Raw genomic sequence first — 14,140 nt, forward strand, 5'->3', positions numbered from 1 at the left:
AATCTGTATGTTTTTCTCATTAGTCTTTTGTTATACAGGTCTCAGCCATGAACCTTGCAATGGGAAAGGAAAAAACATCCCTTTCCCTCCTATACTAGCCAAGTGACCTTGGTCAAGCTACTTAGCTTCTTGTGCCTCACTTTGTTTCTCTGAAGAATAGCAAAAAGAGCAGCAGGTAGTGAGCAGTAAGGAGTTAATACAAGTAAAGCACTTAAAACAATGCCTGCACATGGAATGGCACTATACATGCTAATTGTTATTATTTCTGGAAGTTAAACAAAGAACACAGTAATTACAAAGAATTACGACATATTTATAGGCCATCATACTTTCAGATATGGCCAACATTAACACAAAGTCATAAGAAAATTCAAGCAATAATTTCTCTTGAACATACTGCCACACTCGTCCATAAGTCCCTAGTACTTCAATAAGCACTTTCCTGTATCTCTTTTCTAGATAAAGCAAAGTGTAGATAAGCATTCTAAATCTATCCATCAAGTGACCCAATTCTCTTATCTAAGGCATCTCTTACTTTTAGACTTTCAGGCATTTCTATGCTTACGTACATAACAAAGATGAAGATATGCTTCCGTACCTGCTTCTGAGGATGAAAACGCATGATTTATGGTAGACACAGGAACATTGGAACATTCAAAGTACTCCACGTCTTCCTCTGGCTCACCTTTCACCTCGGCCCCAGCTGATTTCTGACCACATGATGTGGATGCCAGTTTCTCCTCATCAGTAGCATGGCCATCCCTATTGGAAATGTCTGAAATCTGGGAGATCACTGCTCCTTCATCCTGGGAAAAGCAACAAAGACATTATCTATTAAAAAGGCAAAGTGTTGAGGCTCATTGGTAGAGTGCTTGCCTAGCACGTGTGGGCACTGGGTTTGATCCCAAGTACTACATAAAAACAAACAAAATAAAGGTACTGTATCCATTTTTTTAGTATATATGCATATATTTAAAAAAAAAATAAAGTGGCAAAAATGGGGAAAAGTGACACCTCAGGAATGGAGCAAGTGGCCCCAATACAATGGAGTTAATTGCAGAGCCAGGTCTAGAGCCAGAAGACTGCTGGAGTCTTTCAATTGTGAAATGCTGTGTTTTCTAGAAACTAGCTTTTGTAATTTGAGTCCAGGGTTTGAAAAATTGAGATTTTTCTAGCCTAAATTTATAGGCAAACAGTTTAAGAGATTTAAAGCAGTGGTTTTCACAAAATTTCTTGCTCAGATACCTCCTAATTTTTAAAAAAACCCATGCACCCTATTGTGTTTTTAAGTCTCACCTAAAAAGTTTTCAGCACAAAAAAGTATCTTTAAATAATTAATAACAAATATCTTTAAGATAATTGTCTTTAAATAACTGCAGTGGATGCAATATATGGTATAGTCTAACTACTGATCTTGTCTAATGCAATTTACTCTACAACTAAAAAAAATATACTAAAAAAAAAAAACAAAAAAACCTCTTATTTGATATCCGGTGACCCATTTTAAAGCTACCCAAACAAGTTTTTCAGTGGTCATAAATTCATATTATTCTTTCTTCTTTCTGAATTTGTATTCCACTCCACTTCCATCAAAAAATAACCCAGTGAAATATACTTATACGACTGAAAGTCTTTTAAAGGTTACTTGTAAAATTTAAAAAATTTTTCCTTTGACCATAAGTCTCTTCATTTTAAATTTTTTCTTCATTGTTCTTGCTGCCTGCTTTGGTAAAATTTGAAGGAGGGACTTTCATACATTTGTAATAGATGAAGAACAAAATAATTCATATTGTAATCCCTCCACCTCTTTCTTAATATTTTAAGCTACACATCAAATTTCTGGTCCAAATCATATAGGATGAGTTAAACTTAAATTGATCTATTAAATATGAATATATTTCTGTAACTATAGTTATGCTGAAATAAAGTTTAAAAAAGCATCTCATTGCAATCAGATAAACCTGATTTTTTTTTGCTTCCAATTACTTCATATAGTCACAATGGATATTATTTATTGCTAGAATGAAATAAGTGTCTGCACCAATTTTGTTCCTGGTTTCTAAATTAATAAATCAATAATCAACCTTATTTACATACATAGAAACATAAAGCTAAAGAAAAGTTTTGTAATAGAAATGTCTTTCAAATCTCTGAATCCTCTCCCAAGTTATGTGCCAAAAGATTCTATCATCAATACTTATCTATCAGCTGACAACTCAGATCCTATTTTGTTGAAAGCAATAAACTGGAAAACCACCTGACTTAAACAAATTATTATTCAGTTAGTAAAGCCAATTACTGTCTGAGAACCTACACCAATATTTCAAATCTTCCCTTTGGTGCCCTGGAAGTTTTTCACACTCTGTGGTGAACATCTTTCTAAGATTTAGAGTGGGAATTTTTTCTAAAAGGTAAAAATAAAAAAGGGTCATTGTGAGAGTTCCCTTGTCTTCAGGGAACTTCCTAGATGATTTTAGGACAGTAAGGATCTAAAAATTAGTTTTCTTAAAGATGAGTACTCAGACACCCACTAGAAAATGTCTATGAACTTCCTCCAGAGGATGCAAACTCTAGTCAAGGGACTATAGGTCTAAGAGACATTCTGGTGACAGGCACAGTCTTACCTGAGAACAAGTATCCAAAGCAAGAGACTGAGTTTCGTATTTCTTCACCTTACAGCCACTCCTGGAAAGAGAAAAAAGACCAACAGGACAGTTTGGAATCACAATGCCAACTTTCAAGGTATGAGATGGAGCAAAGCGCAGTGTGTGCAGAGAAAAGCAAAGCATACAGCACCACACAAATCATACACCTGCTCAGTAGAGATGTAGAGACAGCTTTGCTGCCTCTGAATCTTCTCTAAAGAGACAGGGTGAGCAAAGAAAGACAGCTGGGTTCCTTCTCTGAAAAGACCACTTCACTTGTTTCTGTGTGTTGTCAAACATCAGTACTCTGACCCCTACCATCTTTAATTATACACCACCAAAATCCTTTTAGATGAGATAGCCTTGCAGCTAGACATTTGGTTCTTCTTGTCTTTTCTCACTAGGCATTGACGCTTACCAGAAAAATCATCACGCTGGACGAGATTCTTTGAAAATTCTTTATTGCACTAAAAGCCAACAGAAGCCTCGTAAGACAGCTCCAGTCTAGACCTAGGTGCTTACAGAAAAGAACTGTGGTAAACAAGGTATGAAAGTATTTTAATTAATTGTTATCATTCTTATTAAGGAGTAAGATAAAAGATGAACACCATGTACTATACAAAGTCCAGAACAGTGGAAAACTTGGGACCACCTGTTATTTTTAGACTAGCACATAATTTGTGATCACAGGACTAATTCAGATTCTGCTCTGTTTTAATGAACTGAAAAATATCAGTAAAAATACCACGCTGACCAATAAAAGAATTAGTTATAACTTGCTTTTCTTTGGTGGGAAAAAAAAATTTAAAACAAGCACATAAAGTAATACAATGTGCACAACCACTTTATTCATGGTCTTCTTTCCCTAATGTCTAAGTGCTACCCACTGCCACCAAACTTGAGTTGACTCAATAAAATTTATCAGTAAAATAATTACCTGCTCCAAGTCAGCAGCCTTATCCTATCAAAAAAAATCCAATTATTTACAACATTAAATAGCAGAGCAGTCTCTCAAACCACTGCTGTGATGATCCTAAGGCCAAGCCAGCTCTTGGTATTTAAAGCGCCACATGACGTGTGCCAAGCCGGGGGCGTAAGCTCTCGCACCTAAGGTGGGTAGGGCATCTCTACTCCTTTAGGTACATACAGTTGCAATGCTAAGCTGACTTATGAAGTGGCAAATGAAATGCAAAATAATAATAATCAAAAGATCAAACTCAAAAATAGAAGCCAACATGCTATGAAAAGATAGTTGGAGCAGGAGTGGGAGAGGAAACTGCCAACAGTCCCAGGGACAAACAGAAACAACAGCAAAAGTACTTACAACAGAAAACAGAGAAATTTCACTTGCTCAGTAGTCCTGATGCACCAACAAAATTAGAGACAGGAAAGAGACAGACAGATGTAGAAAAAAATCATGTGAAGACTAGAATATTTATCTTATTCTGGTAAATGTAAAAGTTGTATAGTACTTTCTATGAGGTGAGATAAAAATTAAAAATGACATCTTCATGAATGTTGGCACTAGTGAGTGAATGATCAATAGCACCTCATGTCTAATGGACTTAGAGAATGGTATACTGAGAAATGCCACATACTCAATTTATAGATGAGAAGTAAACTTTCCAAATATGTGTAAATGTTTAAAAACAATATTTCACTACTGAGCATGTTTATTCTAAACTGTCAAGTCATCCAGATCAAAGGCAAACAAAAATACAGTTGAAAAGATATCCAGATATCTCTACAATAGGTATCTATCACTAAGAAGCTGAACATTATTTCACATAATTTATCTTATTTGGTCAGCAAAATTCCGCTCATATTCTGGTGTCTCCATTTTATAGAGGAATCCAGAAGCCAATCTTATGCATCTTTTTTTTTTTTTTTTTTTTGGAGGGGGGGGTACGTATAAGCATTGAACCCAGGGGCACTTAACCACAGAGCCACATCCCCAGACCTTTTTTTTTTTTTATGTTTTATTTTGAGACTGTGTCTCACTAAGCTGCTTAGGACCTTGATAAATTGCTGAGGCTGGCTCTGAACTCATGATTGTCCTACCTCAGCCTGCTGAGTTGCTGGTATTGCAGGAGTACACCACCATGCCCAGCTCTTGTACATGTCTTTTTGAATGCCATGCAAAACTATCCACTAGATGCTACCACCAAATGTTATATTTTCAGTCTTTCCTACAAATGAAGGGCCCTGCTAACCAAAATCCTAGCATTAGAAAAGCTGGCTAGCACTGCTTTGTTGAAGAAAGAAAATGGGAGTTTTGATTGTACAAGAATTTTAAAACCATATATATAAAGGTATATTAGATTGAGAAGTTCATTTAATGAAAACAGAATAGGAAGAAAAGGCTACCGAGGGAAGATAGTAGAACTCAAGGGAGGGTGGTTCCTGGTACTGAACATAAAGCATATAATAAAATTTTCCCTCTTTGGCCCAGATTTAGTCTCATTAACATGAGTGCACTGGCTATATATGTAACTGAATGTATGTAACTGAAAAGAAGGCTCCCAAGTGACTTCTTACGCAGAAGCTTCTCATATTTAGAGGAGGAAGTATCAAGGTGGCAACATGCCCAATACATGCCCCAAGTGTGATCTACACAGAGGTACCTAACCTTAAAAGCCACAAAAGTAAACTGTGTAGATACCCATCAATAATATTTTTCAATGATCATTTAACTGTTCATATGTAATCACAGAACAAATCCAGAGCTACTAATGGTATTTCATTCCTCTTAGACATGCTAGAGGGCTGCGGAAGAACTAACGTCTACATTCCTCAACCTCTTTGGTCTCGAAATGGATACCTGCTCTCTCTCTCTCTCTCTCTTTAATATTTATTTTTTAGTTGTAGTTGGACACAATATCTTTATTTTATTTATTTATTTTTATGTGGTGCTAAGGATCAAACCCAGGGTCTCACATGTGCTACGTGAGTGTTCTACCGCTGAGCCACAACCTAGCCCGATACCTGCTCTCTTTAAACCTCTGGATATATTTTCCTTTCCAGTGTAACTCACCACCTGGTGTTTTTCTTATAAGTCATAGTAATGCTGACAAGCATTTCTGCAACTTATCTCATGAAAACTACAAATATGGTATACTTCTCATACTCCCTTTTCACATTTAATCCTCCATTTTGTTAGTCCTTCTTTATGTCTAACTTTTAGTAAAATGCCACAGGGTTACAAAGGATTATAACTGTCACTTATTCAATTTAACTAGTGAGATAAGGTAATCCTATAACAAAGTTAAACTGAAGCTTGACATGGAATATCACCAGAGGAATCACTCCAGAGACTCCAAAGACATGCAAAAGTCCATCCAGGTATCCCGGGAGAAATGAGGAGGGTGGGAGGAGCACATGACAAAAGACTAATTTACTCAGATTTAACTAATCATTTAAAATATTCTTATCAGGGCCCCCTGGATAACTTCCTGGGCAGTAAAGCAAACAGCACCTACAGATATTTGCTAAGAAACTTACAAAAAGGCTATTTTCAAATCAGGACCTACATGACTGGGGTCTCTGCCTCTCCAAAGAAAGAAAAATGCCTGGTTGATATTTTTTTTAAATATTTATTTTTTAGTTTTCGGTGGACACAACATCTTTATTTTATTTTTATGTGGTGCTGAGGAGCGCCCTGCGCATGCCAGGCAAGCGCGCTACCACTTGAGCCACATCCCCAGTCCCTGGTTGATATTTTGATTGGACCAAAGTCTGCATGAATATCTCGTGGACACTGAGTGCCTTACCCAGGATTGGCAGGGGCTGATTTCCTTAAACCTGTAGATCTATATGAACCCCTAGATAGTAACCACTTATCGGTATCCCTCTCTTGGGAACCTTCCCTCTTTGGGAACTCTGCTTTCTTCCTATTACTCTAATAAATCCTGTTACTTTGCTCTCAAAAAAAAAAAATTCTTATCAGAAATTTGCCTTTTTGCTAATGAACCAGAAACTATACATAGAGACAAGAATTCTCACCAACTTTTTATGGTAGTTTTCCAAAAAACAAAAATAAGTTTCTACTTTCTGTTTAAGTAAAAAGATTCCACAAGAACCATTTTGCAAGTAATTGACCTAGACAGGTATTTGTAGGCTTGGAATTCTTCCCAGCAAGGATTTCTGAAAACCATCAAATTTTTATCTGATTTAATCATAAAAAATATATACGGAGAGGGGAGAGAAAGTTTAGCCAAATAAGCTGAGGATTCTGAAATAAGGCAGAAATCTACAAAGGAAATCTCTATAGTCTATAGAGTTTCTGATTCTACACAGGAGTTAGGCAATATAGTAAAGGTTGCAGCATAAAGTTATAAGCTTTGTGTCTGCCCCGCTGCACCTCAAAGATAAATGGTTCACCAAAACCAAAAGCAGCTGGCTGCCAAACTCAAGAGATATACAAAACACAACACCCAGCACCCACTATCACTCACGTTATTAAACGCGACTTTGCCTTCTTGGGTGACTCTAAGATGTCATTAACATGATTACCAGTGGTGGAACAAAAGTCACTGTTTGTTAAAGTCGTAGTTGGTTTAAAGGGATCCGTGGATTCATCAAAGTTATCTGGGTCAAAGTGGTAGGAGCCCTTAGAGGAGAGGGGTGGGGAGTTCTGTAGAATGGAGTGGCTCCCAAAGGGATTAAAACTGGGGTGATCCCACTGACTAAGGTCTAGATTAGAAGACACTTGGGAGAGAAGGGCGTCTCTGGCTGCTGGGTCTGCAGGCTGCTCTACACCTACTGGCTCACTGAGGCCATCTTTTGGTATCTTGGGAGTCAGTCTGTTACCCGGTTTCCTGCCAAGTTTCCTTGGAAGGGCTTTCCTGGCCTCTACATTCTCCATGTCTTCTGTGAAATCAAATTCAAGTTTGAGAGATGAACTCCTCGACTCTTCCTGCAGCTCAACCTTGGAGTCATTGGTGTCACTACTGAGAGTGCCTGAAGTTTCGTTCACGTCAGGGAGAGATTTCTGGCTTCCAGCATCTCCTAGCAAAGAAGGATGTGTGCTCTTATCCAATTCATTGGGATTGAATGGTGCCTTGGTGAGAAGTGCGCCTTCCATGACAGTTTCCGTTTCTGAGAATGCTCCCCCAGTTATTTTCTTCCTTAGGGAGATAGGTTTGGGCTTTCTCAGCTTGCTTCTGCTGGCCACAGGCTCTGGACAAGAGCTTTCAGCTTTCAAATCAGCCTCTGCAGAAGCATCAAGCGTAACCCCCATGCTGCCATCTGTCATTGCCTTGTCCTGGGTGGCTTCTGGAGCACAGGAGGGCAAAGCCTCACCTGAGACTAAGGTTACACAGCCATGGGCTGCTTTTGTTCCAAGAGCTGCAGAGATATCTATGGAATTCTTGGTTTCTATTGAAAATGGTCTCACTACTGAAATTTTGCTAACATCATGTTGAGGTTCTTCTTTGACATCCTTGACTGAGTGAGAATCAATGGCCAGATATGGCTCTTCACTTGCTGAAGATCTAAAACCAGTCTCAGATGAACATTTTTTAACCACTTCTGCTACCAGGTGTTCATCAGCTTGTGATTCTGAAACAAAACAAAAGTCATCTATTAAATATAATTCTGGCATTGGTAAATATTCTGTACTACCTGAATTCACATAGACAAATGGCAAGCTCTTTCTTCCCTCTTCACTTTTATTAAGCATCTCTAAAGTTCAGCCAGGATGGTGGTGCAGCCTGAAAAGAAACTACACTCTAAAATAACTTTTCTTATCCCAAATTACCTATGTGCATTATCCAAGTGATATGAGTAACAATTATACCAAGAATACAGCCATTTAGAAGAAGGATAAGTAGAGCAAGGGTCTACTGCAATGCCTATTATGTGATGATAACATTTTATAGGTTAAAACTGGTTTGGAGGAATCTTCAGATACCAATAACCTAGTTGAAGGAAGGCAGGTCACTATGGGTATAGTTCACAGGTCCAGCCTGACAGTTCCAGGGTTACAATTTTATACAATAAGTAGAACTGAAACTTAGGACATTAAAAACACAAGTATTACCTATTCTACAGAACAGAATTAAATAGACTGTTTAAAAAGCAAATGAACAAAACAAAACACCAGCTCAAACACCCTAGGTGTTAAAACCAAAAGAACTAAATAAAAAAGCAAATTTGGAAAAGTAGATACAAAAATGGCTTTAAAAACAAATATCTCTTTTTTAACTAACTAAAATGCAAACTTTAAAGCAATGTTATTTCTTCTTTAGGACTTCTATCTCTAGGCTAGGTCAGGAATTCTCTAGATCACTTGTGAAAAATAAGATTTTTCTTAATTTGGGTTTTACTAGAAAAAAATGAAGCAAATATTAGAAAGTGTAAATGATGAAATATTTATAAAGCACAAACTAAGTGCTTTTCTGACTCATATATCTGAAGTAATAATAGAATCAGTGAAAACATGATTTAAAAAAGAAAACTCAAGAGATAGATGACCTGCAATTCCTACCTCCTAATCTTAATCCAGGATGAAAGATCTGAGCATTGCTGAAATTATTTTTTAAAGCATTCACACATCTTTTTCACAATTTCTTTTGGACTGCAAGTGGGTAGTGGCAAACAAATCATACTCCACAGAGATGTTTTGAATATTTTGAAAATGTCCAATTTAAGTTTTGTCTTAAAATATTTGTTTATTATTAATACTGTAATCTTAATAAACCCTTAATGCTTGATATCTGGGATTTGCTTTAACATATTTCAAAAGAAATTTTTAAAGAAGGAAGTTAATATGGCAAAATCTTGATAGCTATTATCTAGGGATGGGTATATAATAGGTTTCAACTATTTTATGTTGTATAGTATTGCAGTTTTCATAATTAAAAATATTTAAACTAAATTGCATTACACATGAAGTTTTTTGGTTTTGGTTTTTTTGGTACTGGGATTAAACCCAGGGCACTTTATTACTAAGCTACATCCTCAGTCCCTTTCGTTTTTTATTTTGAAGCAGAGTCTTATCTAAATGGTTTAGGGTCTTGCTAAGTTGCTGAGGCTGGAACTGAACTTGAGGTCCTCCTGCCTCAGCCTCCTAAATTGGTGGGATTACAGGCATGCAATGCATGACCATACCCTGTGACTCAGATATCTGAAATAATAATAGAATATCAAAGAACATACATACTTCATGTATGCTCATTAAAACTTCATGAATGCGTACTATTACATAATGAAGTTTTAATTTTAATTTTTTTAATGTTTATTTTTTAGTTTTAAGTGAACATAACATCTTTATTTTACATTAATGTGGTGCTGAAGATTGAACTCAATGCCTCAAGCACGCTAGGTGAGCACTCTGTCACTGAGTCACAACCCCAGCCCTGAGATTTTATTTTATAATTTACTTATTTATAATGGGTTGATTGACTAGAAAGCTGGAGATTGAACCCAGGACACCACACATGCTAGGCAAGTGCTCTACCACTGAGCAACATTCCAATCTTCAACAACAACATTTTAAAATGTGCTATTTCACCCAGGTGCTGATTCTATTATTTCTCTCCAGATATATGAACTGTTGTGAACATGCTACTATTGTTTACCTGTGTTGATAAGAGGAAAAGGAAGACAAACAATAATAAAAACATACTATCAGAAACCTAGGGCTGCAAGCAGGGTGGATGGCAGAATGGGGCATGACGATAATCCCAGCAGCTGGGGAGGCTAAGACAAGAGGATCACAAATTCAAGGCTAGCCTCAGCAATTTAGCAAGGTTCTAAGCAACTCAGTGAGACCCTGTCTCAATATAAAAATCGAAAGGGGCTGGGGATGTGACTCAGTGGTAAAGTACCCCTGGGTTCAATCCCTACTATAAAAAAACTCCAAAACAAACAAAAGCAAACCTCAGGACTGTAAATATTTATGTGTGTCAAATATATGCACCAGGTTCAGTTAAAAGAGCCTATCCAATTATATATAAAAGTCCCATTATTAATCACTGCAGCTAAGGATTATTGTTTGAAAACATCTGAGGTAATCTTCCTCACTTTTGCTTTTAAACATTTCCTTTGTCTCAATGACTATGGCATGTGTATTCACATTGTAATGCTCCGCTATTCCCGAATAAATGTCATTGTTTTTTAGAGAATCATTTTTTCAATTTAGACTGACAACATCAGTGACAAAAATAGTAAGTAAAATGCACTGAGGTTTGTATGAACCAGCCAATGGACTACTAAGAGCTCACCTGGATTATTTTATTGAATCTAGACAACAGCCCTTAATCAGTATGCAAACCAAAGTCTGTCCAAACCCCATGGCCTGGCCACCAAACCATATATGTATATTAAAGCATCTCTTGAGGGCCAGAACAAATACAGTAGTCCTGGTCTTCTCCCTGGATATGTTCTAAGACTCCCAGTGGATGCCTGAAATCACAGACAGTACCAAACCCCACAATTCAACATCTTTTTCATCTAATCTAAGCACTTATCACATAGTATTGCTGTAGCTTTTGCACTTTAAGGTGTAACAGCAAAACTGCCACAAATGTATGTTTCTCTCTTCACAAGTTCACAACAGATTCGTTTTTACCACAGATCTTAGCAACCTCAACTTAGAATTTTCTTTCTTATTAAGGAGAGAACTTTCACCGTTTCACTTAAAGGAGCACTTTAGCTGTTCTCTGGCATATACAAATTACCAGTATCTCCACTCTTATGTTTTGGGGCCATTATTAAGTAAAACAAGGGTAACCCGAACACAAGCACTCCAAGTATGAGAACCTAGACAGGAACCAAGTGATAAAAAAGGTATGATCCATGTCAGGGCAACCAGAGTGGGATAGCTCAAAACTTCATCACACTATGCAGAATGGAACATAATTTAAAACTCATGAGTTGTTTATTTCTGAAATTTGCCATTTAATATTTTTGTTCCATGGTTGACCACAGTAGGTGAAATTGTGGAAAGCAGAGACTACTGTAGTTTCCTATAGTCTTCCTGATCACATGATATCTGGTATTGTGAATTCAGTTCAATTGAGTTTAGTTTTGAATTCCTCATCTTAAAAAAAATCATGAACAAATATGAAGGCCCTTAGATGAACATTAAGTCAAGATGGTTGTGTCTATAAACAACTAATCTAAGATATTTAGCCCAGAAAACAACAAAGATTAATAGTCTTTGAATATTTTAAGGGTTACTTGAGGTAAAAAGGATTACAATTACTGTCACATCAAAGACAAAATAAGCATTATGTGGACAACTGTTAAAATGAGCACCCTATCCCTTAGATATGGTAAAGAATGGTTTCTAGTAAGGCCAATTCAGTGCCCCTAAGGTTTTTTCTAATTCTTTGCTTCTGTATTCCTTCTGGAAATGTATGAAGAGCCATGATTCAACCACAGAGAATGTTTGGATTAGTGGTCAGAGGATCTGAGCAATAGTACTGTTTTTTTTGTTAAATAGCCTGGGGACTTTTTCAAGTCACTTTAGCAATCTGGGCCTCAGTTTCCTATTGATAAAAAGAAGGGGCCTGAGGGTCCTTTTATAGTCTCAAGACTCTAAATATTTAAAAGTTTCATAACAATTAAATGGTGAGACTCTACATTATAATCTCTATTCATGTTTTCTGGATGGTTCACCTGCCCTTTTCATTCATGGATTCACTGGGTAATTTAACAAATATGTGAGTTTGTGTGTGTGTGTGAATTGAGATCTATCCTAAGCACTGGCAATACAATAGCAAGCAAAACCAGTGAGGTCTCTCTTCTTATGGAAAGACAGACATTGATTAAATGATAACTGAATTAGCAAGGTGTGGTGGCACAAACCCATAATCCCAGTGACATGGGAGGCTCAGGCAGGAGGAATACAAATTCAAGGTGAGCTTTAGCAACTTAACAAAATCCTGCCTCAAAATAAAAATTTTAAAAAGGGGTGAGGGCATAGCTTGGTGGCAAGCAATGTCCTAGGTTAAATTCCCAGAGGCTGGAAAATATAAAAAGGCATCATGCTTGCAGAGTCCTATAGGCCATTTCAAGAATTTTGCTTTATCTTAAGAACAACAAAAAGCCACAAAGAGTTTTAAGCAACAGGAATACAGTCATATTTATATTTTAAACAGCTCACTCCAGTTGCAGTGTGAAAAAGGGTTGGAAGAGGGTCAAAATGGAAGTAAAACTGTTATTTTGGAGCCTTCAATGAGGGTGGTACTAATGCCCCTGGGTTCAATATACAGTACTGAAATTAGAAACAAAAACAAAAACAAACCCCAAACCTTAAGCAACAAATTAAAAAGAGAAAAAAGTTGTGTGGGGGTGTAGGATGGTGACAGCAAGTATAGCAAAATCCTGATCACTACGGGGAAAAATGAACCTCTTAAAAGTTTCTCTCTCCCTTTATCCTCTCCCTGTCATGATTCCTAAACATTTACCACCATTCTCCCTCACAGGATGCCTTAATAATCAAGACCACTGCATTCTTTCCCTTTAGGCTTAAGAAAACTTAAGAGTAAAGGCCAACTCCGAAGTCAGGATAAGTAGAGTGTTACCAAAACTCAGATCTCAGTCTTTTTCCCTTCCTCTAGATTCCATTATTCATTCACTTCTTGGGGTTCTTTTTCTCTTTTTATCCAAACTCCTTCACCATCAATCCCATACCTCCCAAAGAAGGAAATCTATGAGAATCTTCTTCCACTCAACTCTCTCCTAGCCTTTAATTTCTGTCCTAATCTCCATGGGGAAAAAAAAGGGGGGGGGGGGGGCAAAGTTTCTAGCCTCTAACCTCTCCTTTAAGATCCTCCTTCCTCTTTTTCCCTCTCCTGCTTTTACTAAACTGAAAACCTGAAACTCTAGAAACGGAGGCCATAGGGGCAGGGGAGGCAGCCTGAGAGCTGGGAAGGAAGGAGGAATTGAAAAAGGAGGAAACATCTCAGTATAAGGCAAAGGTTGTAACCCTACCCTGCCCCAGTACCTGCCTTGGACAACTGTGACTCTACTGATTAAGGAAGGGCCCAGGCCCTCCCCATTCCTAAATTCCCACCTGCCTTCCTAGCTCTATAGCCAAGAGGGTAGTACCAGATATAGAAACAGACCAAAGGGCTTTGTGTGAAACAGCTTCAGCCACACATACTGTTCTTACTGTTATCTGTGTTCTCATATCCAGCGGTCAAGTGGCTGGGGATTGAGAGATTTATGCAATGTTTGGGTGGGTGTCACGGAAGCTGTATCTGCTACATCATAAAACATGCTGCCCTGCCTTGGAGGAATGGGGAAGAAAAACAGACACCCCTCATCTGGCTCCAGTCCCCAGCCTGAGCAGATAGCTGGGGAACTCTGCCAAAAAGACACCCTGCTCTGTCATTTCTCGACCAACTCGGTGCAGATGCCCAGTCCTACATGTAAGTCCTAGAGACCTTCACCTCAGTTCAATGTCTTGTCACCAAAAAGAAGTATGGAGGAAGTGGGTAGGAGAAGATTGCTCATTTAATTAAACCAGTTTGGGGAGCTGTGAG

General features: G+C 37.6%; 1 protein-coding gene and 1 long non-coding RNA gene across 10 annotated transcripts in view; one reads left to right on the forward strand and one right to left on the reverse strand.

Annotated features, from left to right (window-relative positions):
* Positions 1-3,391, forward strand: part of LOC114095823 (uncharacterized) — an 85,933-nt gene extending 82,542 nt beyond the window's left edge. The window contains exons 3-5 of the long non-coding RNA XR_003583318.2: positions 542-936; positions 2,680-2,742; positions 3,050-3,391. This is a non-coding gene — a long non-coding RNA (uncharacterized lncRNA). The remainder of the gene's footprint in view (positions 1-541; positions 937-2,679; positions 2,743-3,049) is intronic.
* Tacc1 (transforming acidic coiled-coil containing protein 1) overlaps positions 1-14,140 on the reverse strand; it is a 117,493-nt gene that overhangs the window by 28,800 nt on the left and 74,553 nt on the right. For 4 of the 9 annotated variants that reach the window (XM_071610185.1, XM_071610190.1, XM_071610186.1 and 1 more), the window contains 3 exons: positions 7,100-8,204; positions 2,625-2,685; positions 599-806 (listed from right to left, as the gene is read on the reverse strand). In XM_071610185.1, coding sequence (XP_071466286.1) covers positions 599-806; positions 2,625-2,685; positions 7,100-8,204 — 1,374 coding nt within the window. The remainder of the gene's footprint in view (positions 1-598; positions 807-2,624; positions 2,686-7,099; positions 8,205-14,140) is intronic. The other 5 variants (XM_071610191.1, XM_027939237.2, XM_071610189.1 and 2 more) reach the window with 3 other exon arrangements.

This window comes from Marmota flaviventris, chromosome 3 (genome assembly GCF_047511675.1).
Source record: "Marmota flaviventris isolate mMarFla1 chromosome 3, mMarFla1.hap1, whole genome shotgun sequence".
Taxonomy (NCBI): Eukaryota; Metazoa; Chordata; class Mammalia; order Rodentia; family Sciuridae; genus Marmota; species Marmota flaviventris.